The sequence below is a fragment of the Serinus canaria genome, chromosome 9 (assembly GCF_022539315.1).
Source record: "Serinus canaria isolate serCan28SL12 chromosome 9, serCan2020, whole genome shotgun sequence".
In the NCBI taxonomy this organism is placed as follows: Eukaryota; Metazoa; Chordata; class Aves; order Passeriformes; family Fringillidae; genus Serinus; species Serinus canaria.
In genome coordinates this window covers 15,451,065-15,471,257 of record NC_066323.1, presented here as the reverse complement: position 1 = coordinate 15,471,257, position 20,193 = coordinate 15,451,065, and the positions used below count along the sequence as shown (strand labels likewise).

Here is a 20,193-nt window from a genome sequence, read left to right as displayed (position 1 = left end):
AGGACAGAGCAAGAAGAAAAGGAAAGCAGTCTGTGAGCAAGAGAGGAGTGCTCACAAAAGCATTTGGAGAGATGATTTATTTTGTAATTTGCTTAGTGAGGTGGGGGCATCTGCTGCTGCTCTAAGCTCCACCCATGTCCTCTCCCCTTTTGGAAGAGCTGCTCAATTACACAGCAAAGCCACAGGTTCCAGGGTTTGGAGGGGTGTCCATTCTGGGAAGATTCTACTCCTCACTGTGTAAGACTAAAACTAAACTAATTTTTACTGTAAGTCAAGGTTCAAAAAAAACCCAGAACAAACCCTCTTCTAAATATAAACCTAATTAAAATGAGATAATTTGGCATTAAATCCAGTCTCTTGTCCTTAATAGATTAAATGAATAATTTTTTTCACAGATTTTTAGCCAAGTAAATGCAATAATAATACTTAGAGCTTGAGAATCATAGAATTTCATAGAATGGGTTGAGATAGAAGGGATCTTAAAGATCAAGTAGTTCCAAACCTCCTGCTATGGAAGGGATGACCTTCCACTAGAGCAGGTCATTCAAAATCTGGCCTTGAACACTTCAAGGATGAGCCATCCACAATTTCCCTGGGCAGCCTGTGTCAGGGCCTTACCACCCTCACAGTGAAAAATTTCTCCCTCATATCTATCTAATCTAATCTAATCTAATCTAATCTAATCTAATCTAATCTAATCTAATCTAATCTAATCTAATCTAATCTAATCTAATCTAATCTAATCTAATCTAATCTAATCTTTCAGTTTGAAGCCACTACCCCTTGTTCTGTTACTACAGGCCCTTGGAAATACTCTATCTTTCTTGTAAAGAAGATCTGAACCATGCTCTAAACTATTGGAAAATTTGGCAATTTATCATATCTGGCAACTTTACTATATTTTTCAATTATATAATATGCTATAAGAACAAAAACCTGATGATGCAGTTTAGTATTCACAGAGATACTTCACAGAAGCATGAGAAATCACAGTGAATGCTGAAAACATCATTCACAATGTATACTTAGGTTTGTATTTTAACCCTGTGAGACTACGAAAAGAAAAACTATCCAATAAGCCAGTGGGTGTCACTATTGTGTTAAACAAACTCAACAAATCATAATTTAGTACTGAAACTCTTAACTACTACTAGCTGAAAGGTCCAAATAGAGAGCTACAAATAGAGCATAGATATTATAGAAATAGACCACAAATAATTAACATCAGCTTCGCTAATAAAATTGAGTTTTGCTCTGTACTATTTTATTGAAGTCACTGATGACAATTTTTGGTTGATTCAAACCTTGAATTTCAACCTTTGCTTGATGTAGAAAAGCTTTGCAATCTGCAGCAACTGAGAAAAAATACCATTTTCAGTATAGTAGGACAGGGGAACCGAAAGTATTAAGAAAAGAAAGATGCTCAAGAACAAAAGGAGGTATAATTAATAAGGTCAACACTTCTGAAAATTTGAAAAATGTCTAATATGAAAAATGCTAATTTACAGATGCTGTAGCTGGGCATCGTGTATGACAACCTCAAAGAGACCTTGCAGTGATTGATGTGATTCTCCTTATGGACTGGAGTGGTTCTCTTCCTATTCCACATTCTGGTAAGCAGGATCCACTCCCTACCAGTTTGAATCCTAACTTCTACAGGCAGAGAACTGCCTATTCCTCTGCCCAGTTAGAAAAAAAAAAAAAAAAAAAGTGAGGTCTGCTTCAGATATAGATTTAGGGGTCTCATTTCTCTGGGTCTGTTTTGTAGAGAAACATAATATGTTTTCAGTGAATGTAAGTGAAATGTGTAACTGGTCTCAGGAATCTTCTCCTTTAAAACTGCTTTAAAAATCACAGCTAATGTAATGGGAAAAAATGATCAACAAGTAGGTGGCAAATAATGAGAGAAATCTAGATTTCCTCAGATGCTAGTGCACATACACCTCTGATAGTGCATTTGAGACCAAGCAGAAAGATTTTACATATTTATTTCCTTAGCTGCAATTTGAAAATTCAAATACAAGTACTGGATATTTCATGTGAATGACAGACATGCATACCAACATGCATGCCAACATGCAAAAAAAGTGTGTTTTAATAAATGCCTCTTACTTCACAAAACAGACAGAATATGCACAATTTCCACAGTTAGTGCATTTTAAATATGTTTACACTGTGCTGTAAATTGAACTCAAATAACCCATGGAACCCACTAAGGAAATTTGGCAACTCACAAGATCTACTGAGATGTTACAAGAGAAGCAGTGCCAGAATATTGACTTACTCACAGGTAACTTTGCTCATTCTCACCCCAAGGCAGCGCATTCTTGCCCTGCAGTGACTGATACCAGCTGACTTCCTAACTTACCTGTGACACCCAAGTGACTCAGCATCTCTTGTGAATGCTTACTCCTTACATCTGAAGTGTCAGAAAGTGTAAAACCCTCCTCTTAGATTTCTGTTTGCTGAATTCTCCCCTACACTAGGGTAAAAATAAACCTCTTGCTTCATCTGCAAAAGAACGAACATTGGTCCTGCTGAGTTATATTTATTATGCACTTTGATCCAGGCATTTCACATGACCCCATAAAAGCCAGATCAGGTTGGCTCATGAATAGATGCTTGCTTCCCAAATCTACTTAACTAAAAACAAAGCCAACGGAATTGAATAGGATCAAACTCCGGGGTCAGCACAGGACAGGTTTACAATCGGTCAGTGCAAACTGCAAACATTTTTTGAACTATCTAAATTCTATTAGAGCAGCCAGCCTTTTTGGAAGCTGGTGATACAACACTGCAGGAGTTTTCCAGGAAACAACTTTCCAACGTAAAAAAAGAGGATAAAATGGTGGAAAGGCTTTACTATGTCTTTAATGAAAATTGAAATCACAGACTTCATGTGATTCCTTTTACCAAAAAGGAAGAGGGGAAAAAGAATCTAAGAAGTCAGGTGGAACGCTTACTGCCATGTATACTTTCACAAATATGTTTTGCCTCATTTAGCTGTTCCACAGTTCTGAAATGTCTAGGTATAATAGCACACAGTTTGGACAAAGAGACTTAGCAGCACATTTTAATGGTGTCCTATGGAAGAGAGAGTTGTCCTTTTGAGTTGTGATATAAGATTAAAAGATAAACAGTATCATGAGGGACTAACACCAACAAGACTGCAGTCCCAAGTGAACAGAAGTCAAAATTTCATTGTGATGTGAACAATTGTAATGATATACTACTAGCAGTAGTGATTTAAATGTTTTTTTCAGTGATTTCTTCTAATGAATAGGAGTGCAAATCTATTTCTTGCACAAAGTTATATATGGTTGAGAGAATTAAAAATGACAAGTACACAAGCTCTTCTAAAACTCAATAGAGCAACTGATCCATAGCTATGATGGTTTTATTTAAATATTACATGAAAGTTCAGCTATTTGCTTCTACTTTTGTTTCAACTTGCCCACTATCAATTCATTCAAGTATGGCCATGACAGTTTTATATTCTTTTCTTTCTCATGGTCAGCTTTTCTCTAGCTAAACCTTAATTATCATTATCTTGTCCACTTATAATAAAGAAGGCTTTTGATGTTGAAATTTAAAATATTTTCAAATGGGCAAATAGAAGGCAAAGTCTTACTACCAAAACTTCTGAATATTTAGTCTTGTGTACTGTACAATGCCAGAGGCTTTTAATAACCATTTATTTTTGATGATTTCAAGACAGGATTGAGGAAGATGCAAAACTCTGAGGAACCAGCCCCAGAGCAGGATTCAGACAGAAAAGCAGATAAAGCAGATGTTTTGCATTCTAGACAGCTAACAATAAGATAAATGAATCTTTTATTTTGTAATGGGTAGTCTCCACAAAAGCTTGGAGAGCAAAGTCAGTGTGTCAGAGTGTAAAAGCAGAATATAACAAAGTTGAAAAACCAGAAGAATTGTAGTCTGAAAGAAAAGATTAAATAATCCTATAGAAAATTATTCATCACCATACATTAGTAGAGAAAATATGTGTAGTAATCCATGTGAGGCAGTGTGTAGTAAAGCCATGTTTCATGTAGGGTCTGAAGAGTACTTCTGTTTCTGGTATATTGATTAATATAAATGACTGCATGAAATATAGATTAGTATTACATTGGAGATACTTTACCCATTATCCATCAGGGTGCACGTACATCCGCATTTCAGAGCTTTTTCAGAAAATAGTACAATTCTCAGACTTAACAGTTGCATAACATTCAATGAATTTTGAAATGTTTATTTCACTTCTATTTGGCACTTAGGTCCAGTTCCTTGGAATTATTTAGAAAACTAACTGCAAATGCATGAATAATAGTACAGTTTAGATGTGATGAGGACAGCCTAGGAAAGAACTAGAACTGCAGGAGATATTTATTATTGACTGATTATGAGCATGTAATGCAGAACTTCCAGACAACTGAGTGAGAACCCAAATCAGGGAAATTCCCCCTAGTTTGAGAGTTAGTTGTTGTCAAATGGCACTTCAGATCAGGTTTTTGGTATCCAAAACAGTCTGTTCAGTAGCACTGAGAGACACTGCAGAGGTACCAGTCAAAATACTTTTCCTGGGATGCCCTTTTGTTAGCAGAGTGTTACAGAGATATACACATCCTAGGCCTCTATTATGAAAATCCTACAGCATGGGGGACTTTCACATAGACATAATCCTGGAGGATTAGGATAGGATCCAAGGACACCAGGGCAGTGATCATGACACAGCAAAGCGTGCAGCTAACTGCAGAAGCACAGGAAGAAAAAGGTGTGTCTTGCTGTTCTGGCAACTCAGGTTGTGCACAAAGAAATGGGGCATGTGGCTCTTCCAAAATTGATCCACCATATTCAACCTTCCTAAATTTTAACTTAAACATAGTGCTTTGATAAAAAACAGTTTTCATCACTGACAATTTTTTAGTTGACCACCAATCAGTACATATATATACAAATTTTGTATATATATAAGTTTTTTCGTCAAAATGTTTAAATTATTAGCTATCTCTATATAGACATGTATTCTGAAAAAGAGCAGCCAAGATAAACTAATAATCACTGGACATATTTCAATTAGCAATTAGCATCATGTACAGTTACTAATTTTAGCATGTAATGTGAAAATGCCTTAGAGCTGTTTTATAATTATTCATAAGACAAAGAAAATTCAAGTTTTTTTTAAATATAGTATCTTAAGTGAGTAAGATAAAAAGTCTGCAAACATTTTTGGAGTCACCCAACCCGAATACGAAATAAATAAGTTCTCATAAAACTAGAGAATGGCATGGACATTCTCTTTCATCCAGCCACTTAGTAGAAGACAAGTATAGATTTCTATACTTTACTTGTATTAGGAATTACATCTGTCTAATTCCTAGACTGATTTCAAAGAATCCTTAATACAAGAAAGGTACCATGATTAGTACAAACCCAATTAGAAACTGAATTCTTTACAATCTTAGGTTTCTTCAGTGACAGCTGCACTCGATACCAGTGACAGAATTATACAGTTTGTCAGATGTGTTTATGTCTGAATATTGATTTATTGATTTATCAACCATGTTGATTTTCAGGAACAGTAATGTGCACAAAATGAACTGTATTATCTCTAATCACAACTTACCCTTGATCCTTTTTCTGGAAAGCACCGACAAACGGAACAATCCTGTCCCCCACATGGATCAAAATATGCATATCCTCCCTAAAAATTGAAAGGTTATGGATTTATCAATGCACAACAGACAACAATTACATCATCAAATATTGTCAGCTGGACATATTAGCTAATTAGATGATTTTCAAGGCAAAAGGTCACTCATCAATATAAACATGCAGGCAAGGTTGAAGCAATAAGTAAAAGCTTATTACTTGTTGCTGTAAAAGGTGGAAGACCTTAACTACAAGTCATGTTACATAACACTAAATATTACAGCCAAATATAACTTAGGAAACCAGCTGCACCTGAAATAGATTTTAACAGAACCAGAATTTAATTTGCAATAATGTAAAATTTGTAATCCATCACATTATTTTAGGAGATTGTTCAACTACAATGAAATCATAAAAGGAAAAACAAGGTGAAGGAGCAAGACATTCACTCCGAGATAAAATCTTGAATTTAATTATTGTCCATTAAATGAAGCTAAGTATATGCGTGGTGTAATTATGCATTGCCTACTGTTAATTTACTTACTTCTTGTATTTCAAAATTCTGTTATTGTCCTTTTAATAGCAAAGAAATTACTGGTTTTTTCATCAAATTGCAATGAGAAAGAAATATTATTCAAGAAAACACAACAAAATGTAAATTCAGTAGATGTTGTGTGTGGTAAATGAACATGATTTCACTGTTCTTTTATATTTCTCCAAATGTAATGATAAAAATACATATATGCACTTAATGAACTAAGTTGGAATGTCTACTACATAGCATTTTTTTAAGTAAAACTGTGCAAATTATCAAAGATATTTTAAAAATAATTTTAACAAGGAGGTAAAATATTTAAGAATAATGTAGATAAACAAGTAAATGGTGATAAAACAAATATTTCCTCAGTGTGGGTTTTTGTTATTATCAAGGTTAAGATTGTTTTGTTACTGGTTTTAATACCCAACAGAACACTATAGGTTCATACTTCAGTCTTTCAAGGAGAAAACTCTGACAAATATTAGATAAGGAGGAAAAATTCTGTTCTTTCTATCTATGCCAATTTTAGAATATCTAGAATTCCCAAACTTCAGAACAGGAGGGTATGATGATCTCTCACACACACTACTTGTCTTTCACACACTGCATTTCCCATGAAATTAGTAATCTACTCTTCACTAGTCTCTCACTAGATAGTTGTTAGAATCTTGCCTCTCCTGGAATGTCAATAGAATACAAGCTTCCAATAACAGAACTATTATTCTTTCTTCTGATGGAACACTTATTTTAAAAAAATATTACCATCTTCAACAGCTCAAATAAAAAGGGATGAGTTTGGGGATAAAAAAAATGAACTCTAAAAAAAAAGAGCTTGTAAATATTTGAAAGAATACAAAGAGGACAGACTTGAAAGAAGGCAAGGGCACTGCAAACATAAGGGTAATATGAAGGCCAGCACAGACAGGATAATAAAGTAGATATTGAAACTATATTATATGTGAAAATTTAGCTTCAGAGAGATGGGACTGTCCACAGAAGCCAGTTTAAGATCTAGGTTAACATACAGAGCAGAATGAAAAGCTAGAATTGACATGTGCCCTAATGCAGAACCATTAAAGAGACTTTATGAGGAAGGAGATAGACTCAGTGAATAGGGGAGGGTTTTCTACATCCAGCTTTCCAAATGCACCTCAAGAAGCCAGAATTAGAATCTAGGAAAATCCAGAGCATAAATTTGCAAATTAGGTAAGCTGAGTAGCAGAAAGGAAAGTCAGAATTGCAGAAATACAGAAAGGAACATTACAGTTTTCCCACAGAACTATTGGCCATTTTGGTGCATGTGGTGCTACTTGTTTAAGCTCTACCATTCTATCCCTCTCCTGCCTAAAGTAAATATCAATGTCACTTACCCCATCAATTCCTTGAGTTGAAAAAACTATCAGCAGCCACCTGATTTAAAAGAAGAAAACTGAATTAAAACTACACTCACAACATCAAACCTTTTAAAAAATTTAGCCTGTAGAAAGTGAGAAGTGAGCAGCTGCTAGGGAAGCCCAGCTCCATGCCAACCATTGCTAGTGATGGCTTGTAAAGTTTACAAAAAAAAAAAAAAAAAAAAAAAAAAAAAAAAAAAAACCCCAAAATTTCTGCAGCAATACAGAAAATAAGCATTCTTTTAAATTATTATTAATGTTAATATTATTTTTACTAAGAACTAATTATATGAAAAGATAAATTAGGTACAGCCATAGCATACAGACTGCTGTGTACTATTCTGCAGGATACAGTGAAGCCTATTTCAAAATTAATTCAACTTTGCAAATATTTAGGTATTTCTTGTTACTGTTAAATTAATAGCTAAGAATATATCTTAGTGAATCTGGTTAAAAAATGTAGTGATCTGTAAAACTCACCAGGCAGCTGTGATAAGCCACTTAATCCGTTCAAATGAATCCTTTGTTAATGCCATTCCTGCTGATTGAGGATTTGTATATGCAGCACTTCTTTTTTCTTTAAATGGCAGGTCTTCTCTTTCCTTCTGTTTGTGGATGGTCTATAAACACTCTTCCATACTGGTGTTGTTTTCCCCTCTGAACCTGTTTCTATTAAAAAAATACATCCAATGTACACATGAATAATTACTAGAAAACCAAAAATAAGTCTTACCCATTTGTATGTGTTACACTGCAGAGCTTTGTGTTGGCACTACATTATATTCTTCCTATTCAGGCCACATTTTATTTTATCAGCAATCCAATTATTTCAAGGGGACTATGATGAAACTGCAGATTCATATAAAAAGGGGTACAAGATTTCAGCCTGGTAAAGATAGTCCTCATTCTGTGTTTAAAATAATGAACAAAGAGAATCCTGCATCACTATTTCTTAAGTTTTCGTAGCCACCATTTCAGTTAAAGGCACTAAGAGATGCCATACCCATGTATAGTAAAAAAACTTAATGAACTTCAAAATAACCTCAAGAAAGTATTTGTTATAGTTTTAAGACCTGACTGAGCAGCAGCATCTTTTGCAAACTGGGCTGGACCAGTCTGTGCCAGCATCTGAGCAAAGGAAGACCACTCTGAATGCAGAATAAAACATATGCATTTCAGCTAAGAGTTCTACCCTTCTGCATGGATGGATGACAATCATTGGACATCACCTAGAGTATTTTAGCTTTATTTTTAGAACATTTTTTCTACAGTTTTTGCCAGGATTTAGGAACCTGGAAGCTCGGTGTGCAGGACTGACCAGGGGCCTCCACAGTCCCACACAGTCAAATTTTGCATATATAAATTGCATACATAATACATAATTTGTATACATAGTGCATCCCTGACCTATGACTTAGGTCCAACAGTTTTATTTGCTGTTCCAACCTTTTTGGAAACTCAAGCTTCACAAATCCAGAGACAGGGCCAGGTCATGTGCAAACTCCCTTATGCTCCAAATAAAAAAGAAGCTGCAATCCTTTGTAATAAGGCATGTCTGGCAAATGAGTCACACTGAGTGTTATTTCAAACTGAGGGTTTAAGGGCTGGGCTTCTCCCAGGTTAGCACTGATTATCACAGGCTTCTGCTTTTTAGCACTCTAGTGTTCCAAATGTGGGAAATAATTTTGAGGAAACTGAACACTGACTAGAGTGAATTGACAGGGGTTTGCTTCCTTTGTAGAAGTTTCCTGAGTAGGCAAAGACACTCAGTTCCTGAGGTGGGAGTAAGGATGTGAAGCGCAGCACACTGGCTGCTCTCTGATAGCTGTTCAGGCAGCAGCCATGTGTTTGTTAAACATGTGAGGGTACAGTTCCTGAAACATTACTGTTTTGCTTTCAATTATTTGATAGTGTGGCATCCTTCTAACCAGAACTAATCTATAAATAATATTGACTCCTGTGTGTATGCACAGTATATCCAAATCCCACAGTACTAAGGGGAGACTTTGGAAGCTGCTGTGCCCTGACTGATGAATTAATAGCCTAAAGGCAGCCAGTCCAAGCTGCAAGATCACTCTTTACATGTATTGTACAGTATTCCATTCATCTGTCAAATTCTTACAGTCTTGCTGTGCCCCAGTTCCCCATCTGTAAGAAAAGAAAAAAATAACAACATCCCTAATAAAAAAAAATACTATTCCAACCGCATTCCTACCTCACTGATTTTTAAAATTTTTTACATTAGCAATATAAACAATATAAGCAAAATTGTGAGGCAAATAAATATTGCAGGGACTGATTGCCTCAAATGGAAAATCCAAATGTAAAGTGTTGAGACTTTGCAGAAATGTGTTCCTTTTGCCCACTATCCATCTCATTATTTAATTATCCAAACAGCTTCTGAAAATTAAGAAGAAAATAAAAAATAAAATTATATTTGGTACATTTGCTTTGTATTAGCAGCGAAACTTTTATTTTCAAATTAAAATCCATTTTGATCCAACCCATTGACACAGTTTGAAGTAATACTTAATGCATGAGTGGAAGACTTGCAACCCTCTGCTTGTTATTTTGTCATGGCTATCTAAACCCCATCATTTTCTGAACAAGTTGAATTGTTCAGTAGCTAATAAAATAACAGAAAGAATACAAGGTTTTGTTTAGATTGATGTGTCAAATTGATCTCATTTCTTATGTTTTTGAAGCAATCACAACAGTTACCTCAATAAAATATCCCCAGGATAGCACACTCACTGCCACCAAAGGAATAGGTTTCACATGAGATCACCAAACCTCACCTCATAAAAGAGAAGGGGAAAAGCTGGCAGTATAACATAATCTAGATGTTTTCTCTCTTGAAAAGAATCAAGAAGAAAGACAATTTCATTCTCAGTAACTCTGCTAAAAAACAGGGGACATGAGCCATAGTTTGAGGTAGACACACAGCTACAGTAAAAAGAATTAGAACAGTCCTAACTGTATTTTCATTACATTCAAAGGAAGAAACATGTGGAACAATACCACACAGTATTGTTGCCTGGATTCAGAAGCTGTGAAATAAAAAAGGGGTGGTGTGCTCAGTTTTAATGTGGCTCTTTTATGCATATAATTAGGACAGATGTTTGAAGTCTGTGAACATATATGCTGTTTTCCATAGGACTTCTGCCTCATTTGTGATGGACATATTCAGTACTCTCTCCGTCCTTTCCAATAAGTCCTGTTTTTTTCATTTACGGTGTTCTATAAAACTTTGCACTTTATACTAAATTCATACAACTTTAATGTTTCCCACAAAAATATTCCTGAAAATAGTATTATCCTTTCTTTACCATAGAGAGCCAAGGAAACAAAACCAAACTTAAAGAAATTAAGTATCAGTTACTGTAGAAAAAGACAAACTTTAATTAGCTGCATCTTTCAATTGCTTTCTAGAATTAAGGGTGATCTCCTGTGTTCATGTACTGGTGCTTTTGTTGGATTTTTGTGAAGTAGCTCTACAGGCACCTGCAGGTATACATTTTGGCACACTGATGCTATACAGCTGGACAGCTGTTTAGACATACAAGATTGTCTGAGTTTGTAGCTCTCAGATAATATCATGGATTACAGCAGTAGCATCAACAGAGTGTGCATCAAGGTTCCACAGGCTTTCTGTGGATGGACACTGCCAATGATGGCAGTGGTGAGCAGGGAGGAGAACATCAGTGGCTGATCTTACCTTTGTAGCAGCTGCTTTGGTCTGTCCTAGAGACTCACATAAAGGCATGTATGCTTCTATGTGACAATCTCAGAGTGCAACATTACTTGCTGTTTCTTAACTATAAACACACAAAACTCCCATTCAGCTGAGCCACTTAGCAGCCAGCTGCTCAAGGTCAGTAAATGAGGTTGTTCTGCAAGTGAACAGGATTCTTTTTAAATATTTTGCCTTATTGATACTTCTCCCTTGTTAGCACTCTCACATTTTGCTTTGAGCATGCTGACTTTTTTTTTTTTAATTTCCACACAGGGTTTTCATAATTTGAAAATTGTCTCAGTACTTTTTATTATAGCAGTGTTTCATTCACTCAGTATTCTGCATGAGGTCCTTCATTGCCCCTAACAGTGGTCTGCCTGCTTTTGTCTGCTTCTTCCAACAACTCATTGGCACAGTATTCAACAGCTCTTTCGAGTAGTCTTCTTTACAGTCAGAGCCATGCTGGGGCATTTTGCCTTGAAATTGTCATCATTTCAGAGGACTGATCACTCTCTTCCGCTGTAGTCTGACTTGCTCTGACCTCATTGTCTCATAGACAGCTTATGCATCTTTTGTTTTCACTTTTGTATAAATAAGTGTCTACTACCTTCTCTCTAACACCAGTGCTTCTCATGTTAAATTCCAGCACTGGATACTATTCCTTCTACATGGTCACCATCAATCTGGCCTGAAACCAGGGGAATTCTTTCCTTTTCTCTCCATACCTTGCTGTCAATGCCAGCATGCTCTCACAGATATTGGATATTTCAGAGTCAAGTTGTTTTACCATATTCTTATGTTACAAGATCTTTGGTATTAAAGATAATGCTCACCTCCTCCTGAAGCATGTTCTTACTGGCACTACCAAACTTTTTGGAAAAGTCACTTCTGCTAACCAGCTTTCACAGCAGTTTTCATAAGAGGTTGAGTATGGTCTACTGAGCAGAGATTCAGCTCTACTCTTGTGCCTGTCATAGAAGCTGTTTTACAAAGCTCTGTGGCTAGCTTTCTACTCACAAAAGCCTTTTGCTTTGTATTTCATTAATACTCCTAAATTTATATACATTTATTATATAGTTGCTTTTGCTATCACTTTTAGTGCAAATAAAACCTGTAAAATGGGATTTCCTGTATAGCATCCATGAACACTACAGACAAGATAAGGCTGCTGTGGCTGGCACCGCCAACATGCTTTCTAAGTTTGCACCTTCGCAAAACAGCACTCTATTTGGTGAAAGGTTACCTTGAGCATGCAGCACTTCTGTCAATAACACAAACGTGACAAACATTTACACATTGCCGACACTTTACAAATCACAATTCCGTTCGCAAAAGCTTTTTATCATATTACGTGGAAACCCTGGGAAGAAACATTTGTCGCTACTTTCCATGTATGAGGTGGGGCAGCTTTTTGTTCCCTCTGGGAGTTTCCTCTGTCTCATAAAGAAAACACTCGAGGGAGCGGAAAGCGTTGCTGAAGGAACTCCGGTCCATGCCCGGGAGCGCTCCGGCAGCGGCGGGATGGCGCTGGGAGTCCCGGCTGCTGCCGCTTTCCCGGTACCGCCTCGCTCTCGGCCGCTCTCACCGTGCCCTCCTCCCCGAAGGACCCAGAGCCGACCCCGCTCCGTGGGAGCGCAGCCCGTGCCTCGTTCGGGCGGCGCCCGGGGCTGGCCCCGGCCCCGCTCCCGCCGCGAGCCCCGCGGTTCGGGGGGTTCCGCCACCTGCGTTCTCACGGCAGCGCGGGCGGGGGACGGAGCCAGCCGGCAACCCGGGACACCTCCCGCTGTCCCGGGACGGGGCTGCCCCTCGGCGCGCTGCCCAGCCCCGTCCCGAGGACAGCCAGGTGCCCGGGGCTGCCCGTCCGCGGCGCTCACCTCGGCTCTCAGGCGGGAAACCCCCGACACCTCGTTCACTCCATGCCCGCTGAGGACGGACGGACGGACGGGCGGGCGGGCGGCGGCTGCCAGCGCTGCCCAAGGCACGCGGGGGGAGATGAGGGGGTGGACGAGAGGGGTGGCCGGGGCGGGGCCGCGACCCGGGAGCGCCGAGGCGGGTGCGGAGGAACCCTCAGGCCAAAACCCACGGGAGGGCGGGAGGGGGGCAGAGTCGAAGCGCCCCGGGACGCCGCGCAGGCAGCGCCGAGGGGGGTATGGCCGGCGGGGTCTGCCCCGGCCGCCTGGCGCCGGTGCTGCTGCTCGCCCTGCTCTGGCCGGGCCGCGCCGCGGCGGAGGTGAGTGAGCGCCGGGACGGGGCGGTGGCGCCGGGTCCCGCGGAGGCTGCGGCGGGCCCTGGGGCAGGGCGGGCTCGGCCCCGCGCTCCTCGCTGCCACCGCGCTGCGTTGGCCGCTGGTGGGGAAGGAAAGGTGAATGCCTGTGCTTCAAACGATGCGCCTCGCATGCACGGCCGGGCAGGGCGAGGGGAGGCGAGGTGAGGCGAGGTGAGGTCAGGTGCATCTCGCCCAGCTGCGGGACACCGCTACCTGGACACAGCTACCTGGACACCTCTGCCGGGCGGGGAGGAGGACGGGAGAGACCGCCCTGCACGGGGCACCGCGTCCCCGCTGGCCTCAGGAGCTTTCCGCCCTTCCAGCTGAGGGTTCGGCGCGGGGTGGGACGGAGGCTCCGTCCCGTCACCAGCCCGGGAAGAGGCTGCGGAGGCCCGGCCTGCGGGCACGGGGGATGCCGTGAGGGAGTGGATGGCCCTGAGGCAGACACCTCCGGATCGGCACTTACTGTCTGGACCACCTGTGCCACCTTCATGACAAAATCATTTAACAGACTTGTCTTTCGCGCTTAATGGCAAATGTCCATCACTGTTTGGTCAGTAAATTCTCCTAGATTATATTGTAGTCTTTTCTGTGCTTTTCTCCAGTGTCTGCTTATAACATTTGGATTGTCCATTCCCAGCTGGGAGAAGAGCAGGCAGCTGTGAGGGTACACGGGTCGGTGTAGCTCTCAATATTCTAGCAGGTACCAAACAGAAAACTGCTGGTTTCGGTGAATTTTTAGTGGACATCAAACACATGAAACTGACAGTTTTAAAATTTCTGATAAACCTAAAGCACACGAAACTGACAGCTTTAGTAAATTTCAAGTTCTTTCTCCCATAATAGTCAACAATCTTAATTTTTCCTTGTATGAGTAGATATGAGTAAAGCTCTAACACCATACATTAAAGTCTTTACTGACTCAAAACATTTTGAAGTTCACCTTTAGAAGGAAGAAATGTGATCTTGTACTTTGCTGTTGGTAAAGCAGTGCCACGTTCTGCTACAATTATCTGAAGCAGTCTAATTAGTAATAATTTTCCTCTAAACTCTTGCAGCTCTTTCACTCCCCTCTTTCTGGGTAGAGTGTCTGGAAACAGCTTAAGCGCCTCACCCAATATGTTGGGTTTTTTCATGGCACTCTAACTCCACTGGCAGTCAAGTTCAGTCATTTAACAAAGATCTAATTGTTTTATTTGTAATGGAATTAAAATACCTCTTAGTTCTTATGCAGAACAGAGGTACCAGATCTATTTGCAAAGTATGTGTTTTCTACAGAGTTGTTTCAGGCTCCATCCAGATCTGGATGTGGAAAATGTGGAAAATTAACAGCTCAAGACCTGTCTCTCTCTTCTGCTCAGTTTGCTGGGTTTTGTTCCTTTCTCCTCTTCCTCTGCTGATACCTGCCATCCATTGCCCTTGTTGCTCTGAAGAGGTGGATATCATCTTGTGGGCTTCTGGATGGCTTTTAGCAAGCACAGACTGTGTTCCAGGAATGATCCCCCCCACACACACACAACACACACACAGTTTTTCTAAGCGTCTCTTCTGGCAGTTTTATCTAAACTTCTAATTAAATATTAGCGGCTACTGTAATTGACATGAGGTAATTGATGACTAAATCATTGCATCTTGGCTAAACTGCTCATTGCAAAGAAATAGTAAGTTAGTATAGTTAATGTTCTAAAATCATGCTACATTTTCATATGAAAATAAATTGATGTTTGACCAGCAAGCAATACTTCTGCTGTTTGCATCAATTTAAAAATGTTTCAACATAGAAAATTTTAGGTGTAGTTTATTCCTGAAGACAGGAAAGAAAATTAGTAATTTGTGACTGCTGCTCTTTATACAGCAAATTTTAGTCTTTGTAAAACAGTCCAGATTTCTCTGCCCTTAGGAGGCTGAACTTTCTGGCACCTGCTAGGGAGTATTATTCTCTGCATTCTTGGCCACTGGCATGCTCTAATCACATCTTCTGAAAACTCAGCAGAAGTAGCATCTTCCCATGTCAAAGGCCTTTCAGCTTCTTTGATCAGCTTCTTTCTTCTTCCTTGACTTCAAAAAGTGGTGTTATAATTATTTAGATTTTTCTGCTGTTCATTTTTATATTTTAGAATCATCTCCATAATATGTTTTCACAGGGCACAAGATTCTTCCTATTCTTCACCTTTTTTTCTTTCAGAAAAAAATGGATTTGGTTTTCCATTGCTTCATTTCATCTAACAGCACCTGGAATGATATGTCTTGGTGTAAATGTACAATTCAATTAATTCCCTTAAGAGTGTCCTGTCTTTTCATACCATTTATGTACTAATCTAAAAATATTCCCTGAAATTTGTTGTTTCAAATGACATGTTGTTTCAGTTTTTCCTAATGGGAAAAATACCTTGGTCAAGTACATTATTACTCAATCGATATTGTGGCATTGATCATTTTTATGATGCCATCATGTTAGTATTTTTTCAGAACAGGATAAAGAGAGTTTCTACTTCAGCAAGATTACTTGCTTGCAAGTTAGCTGCACCTCATCTTACTACCACTTTTTAATTTGTATTGTAAATACTGTTGCAGTGTTTGTTAGCTCACAGGATTAAATTAGGTTATGTTGTAATGTTTTTGCCTCCATCATGACATTTCATTTTTTTCAACATGTGCTGGTGGCAAAGGAGGGGACATAACAACCTTGGTGACTGTAAGACTTGGGAAGATCTGTTTTGCATCCTCTTCCTCACTCATATTGTCTGTGACTAATGCAAGTGTTCATATTTCACAATTAATTTCATTTCTTGAAAATCTTAGCATTTGCATGCAAGTACTTAAAATGAATCTCTGTTGCTTCTTAATAGCAGGTTGTTTTTTTTCCTAATTATATGTAACCTATATTGCTATCACAAGTAGATCTTAATACATGGCTCTAGAAGGGAAAAATGATGTTCTGCTTTAGCCCAAGGCCATCTCTAAGGCTGGTAGTAATGGCATGCAGGCTTTTTTTGACCAGGAATCAAAGTGTTGGAGGCACCAAGTGTCCTGGTGAGAATGTTCCTTGTCTGACAGCCTTTGGAAGCACCCAGGTTCTTTGTTGCACCAGCAGCTGAGAAGGGAAATGTGCACCTGAATATACAAGAGAGTTCACAGAGCATGTTAGAAAAACAAGTCCTTTGTGAAGTGCCCTCTTTGATTTGGTTAATGTGATCTCAGCTCCAAAGTCAAGGAGGGTGTTACTCTGAGAATTGGGTCCAACTTCTGCTAGACTTTTCTGCTCCTGATTGCCTCTACTTTTTTTGTAATTCAGCCATCACCTCCACAGAGAAACAGCCCAGTGTAATAGCCCTGCAGAGCAAGGCTTTTTCTACTGGGCCAAGAGAGGCAGCATAAATTAGCAGAGTTACCCTAATGTTTGTGCATCAAAATTGATGGATTTCTGCTGGTTTGCAGCACATTGCTCTGATGGCCAAGAAATGTGAAGTGTGCCTATGTATGTGCTGCATCTTACAACTGAAAGATGGACCTGCTTAGATGACCTAAGTAAACACCTGTAAAAATTGAACTTGATGCCTTTTCTAGAAAACCTACAAGACAAATACACATTTAAGCAAAATCTATAATTGAATTTGTTTTGCTGGCTGAATAATGCCATTAAAATTCTTAGAGCAGGCAGGTTCTTTCTTCACTGCTTTGCATTTCATGGAGATAGAGCCATTTTATTTATGATCTGTGCTAGCAGTCTTTTTGCAATACCTAGAGCTGACTTGATATAACAGATCTCTGAAACAGAATACTTTGCTATTAAGTGCAACTAGTATGGGATGTCCGGTCATCTGTTTTACTGTCACATTCTCACCTTACTGCCTAACAAAGTAATACTAGAAGTATGTTGACATGGATTACAGGAGCCTAGGAGGAAGGTGAAGTGCAAAAAAGACTTTTTCCTTAACTGTTTGCAGCCCCAGTCCCTTACAGCCACACTAAAACAGTTCCATTTTGTCACACCTAATATAGTTTTAGTTCCATTTTCATTATTTGTCTTTCCCATTTTGTGATAGGGTACAAGTCCCACAGGTTTACAGGTTTTCCATTTTGCCTGGCTTAGTGAAGACCTTTTAGCTTGGGCTTTGTGCTGCATTTTTCCACAGGCTATTTTGGAGGAAGCTGCAGGAAGAAGTGACCTTTAATGTTTTTTAATCTGTGAAATCACAGAGCCTTTCAAATAAGGAAAAACCAAAGCATGTGCAATAAGCCTTCTCTGAACAAGCTACTGTTGCTTTCATTGCTACTTGCACCACTAAACAGAAGATGCACACCAGGAATTTTATGAATATACAAATATACAGGCCTGAGGAGATGAAACTTTTAGTGAATATCATTCCCATACTCAACAGGTGGGAAGAAATACAAAGTGTGTGAGTTAATGATAACTGTATTGTGGTACGTAAGCAAAAATTCACTAGTTAAATATGTGTATTCTTTGTTATTAGATTGCTCTTTTAAGGTGATTGTTAGGAAGGAAGAACACGGATGAATAAGCTGATTAAACACCCTTAAGAGTTTGCTACACAGAACAAAATTGTGTGGCCTGAATTGCTTAGTCTTTTTTTCCTTGGAGAAAAGAAAATATTTATTTCTGTTGTCCCCATGTCCTCTTCAAGGTCAGGAGAAGAAACCAGCCGCAGAGATGGAGTTTATGGCTCCATCTTTGTAGATTTTACACATCTGAATATATCAGGAACAGTTTGGTTCCATTTCTTATAGTCCTTATCACAGCAACTTCAACCCTAGTGAGATTATTTGTAGAGTAAGGTATTGGTCATTATAAAAATAAATGTAAATATATTCTATGTTTAGAAGGAAAAGCATCATTCTCTTTGTCTAAAGAGAGAGAAATTCTGTATCTTCTCTTTATGGACCAAAAGTAATTTACACACACACACCCTTCCCAAAACAGGAGATTTGAGAGCCTTAACATAGAGGTTTTCAAAACTGCACACAAAATACCAGCTCTACTTGTATAGATACTGAGGAATTTTATGCAATATCTACAAAATAGGCCTTAGTGACCATTGCTACAGAGCTCACAAATCATTTGAGTTTGTGAAAACTCAGTGTGCTTGGTTTGTTCTGCATTAAAACATTTTATCTGTTTTATCCTAAGGCAATGATGAAGACATGGGCAAACTGAAGATTGCTAAGCCCTACTCTTCTCACACTTCCACACTGATAATGAGCTGGAGAGAAGGGAGAAGCTCAGTAGAATTAATTGTGCTGTATCTGTTTGAAGAAGAGTATGGTTGGCACCATGGGAGTTGCATGTGGTACACACTCCCAATGACACAGTGGTGTGTTTCCCTGTATGAACAGCTATGTTACAGAAGAGATACTAGAAATTCTCTGAGAATTTTCTTTTCATCTGACTTATACTGTTTAACCAAAGGTTTATGTTACTGCTTTTTCATTGTAGTAAGTGTGGATACTTATGAGAGATTTGTCTAACACTACAAAACTCTTGTTATGTAAAGTTCTTAACCAACAGGGTTTTGTTGTAAAAAGTAAGAGATTTTTTTCAAAGTGCTTTCAATCTCTGAAGTGAAAAAAGTCCTGTTCCTCTTGGTATAATAGAAAGCTGTTTAAATGTTCACATACAGAAGCTTCTTCCATTTCTCTCTACATGTCATTTAGTTTAGCTAGTTTGAAATACCATCATAAATATATCTTTATATTACATGAATGAGCAAATCCCTCCTAAAAGAGCTCATACCAGTTTAAAATTAAGGATTTAAAGTAAGGAGATTCTTACCAAGTTCAGATAAAAATGTGTGCTAATGTCATGTGACCCTGACTCATTTATCTGTAAACTAAACACAAAGTCCTGCTTCTGTGAAGTGTTATGTTTTCCTATGACCAAAAATGTTCAGAACTTCTCTCCTGCACCTCACACTGAAAGCAGCACATAACCAGTAACACAAGGCCTGTGTCCCCAGAAGGCATTTTGATTCAATAGCTATTCCCTGAGCAGGGTTCCCATTACAGGTGTTTATTAGAGCTTATTCAACAGCTGCACTGCCTGCAGCATAACAGTTGTCTCCTGCTGTGTCTTTTAGATCCAGGCTCTCTGTGTTGGGTGCTATTAGTTAAGTTACAGGTGTATTTCTTTATAATGGAAAGTCTGAATGAAATAATTTTCATCCTGTGCTGGGTATTCAACTGGTAAGCAAAATGCTGTGAATTGTGATAGCATTCATGGCTGTTAACAGGAGTCTTCTAAGGTAGGAATGTCTGGCTGCCTTCCAGTTCACAAGTGACTACACAATGTTTCAGGGTTTGGGAACTGACATATTTTCCTTCATCTCATCATCTCCTATTTCTGCTCTATGTTGTCTATACTTATTGAAGGCTTAATAATTTGGTTTTGTTGTACTGGTCCAGCAATCACTAAAAAAACATAAAGTTCTTCGTGGTCTTTGATAATTTTAATGAATTCATGTTTGATGCTTAGAATGCATGAAAAACTTTTAGTATACAGATTCTAATTGTGGGACTGGTATTTTGTTTTGATAGCAATGTTTTGGAGTGAGGGGAGCTCATTCTCCAGGACCTTGCACGCTCCATG

At 38.9% G+C, this 20,193-nt stretch overlaps 2 protein-coding genes across 2 annotated transcripts in view; one reads left to right on the top strand and one right to left on the bottom strand.

Moving 5' to 3' along the window:
- Window positions 1-13,265, bottom strand: part of COL4A4 (collagen type IV alpha 4 chain) — a 69,525-nt gene extending 56,260 nt beyond the window's left edge. The window contains exons 1-4 of the mRNA XM_050977960.1: window positions 13,195-13,265; window positions 8,065-8,247; window positions 7,561-7,600; window positions 5,627-5,704 (exon numbers count right to left, since the gene is read on the bottom strand). Coding sequence (XP_050833917.1) covers window positions 5,627-5,704; window positions 7,561-7,600; window positions 8,065-8,120 — 174 coding nt within the window. The 5' untranslated portion in view covers window positions 8,121-8,247; window positions 13,195-13,265. The remainder of the gene's footprint in view (window positions 1-5,626; window positions 5,705-7,560; window positions 7,601-8,064; window positions 8,248-13,194) is intronic.
- A 204-nt stretch (window positions 13,266-13,469) lies between these two features.
- The window catches only part of COL4A3 (collagen type IV alpha 3 chain), a 55,200-nt gene continuing 48,476 nt past the window's right edge, over window positions 13,470-20,193 (top strand). The window contains exon 1 of the mRNA XM_030227119.2: window positions 13,470-13,550. Within this exon, the coding sequence (XP_030082979.2) occupies window positions 13,470-13,550 (81 nt within the window). The remainder of the gene's footprint in view (window positions 13,551-20,193) is intronic.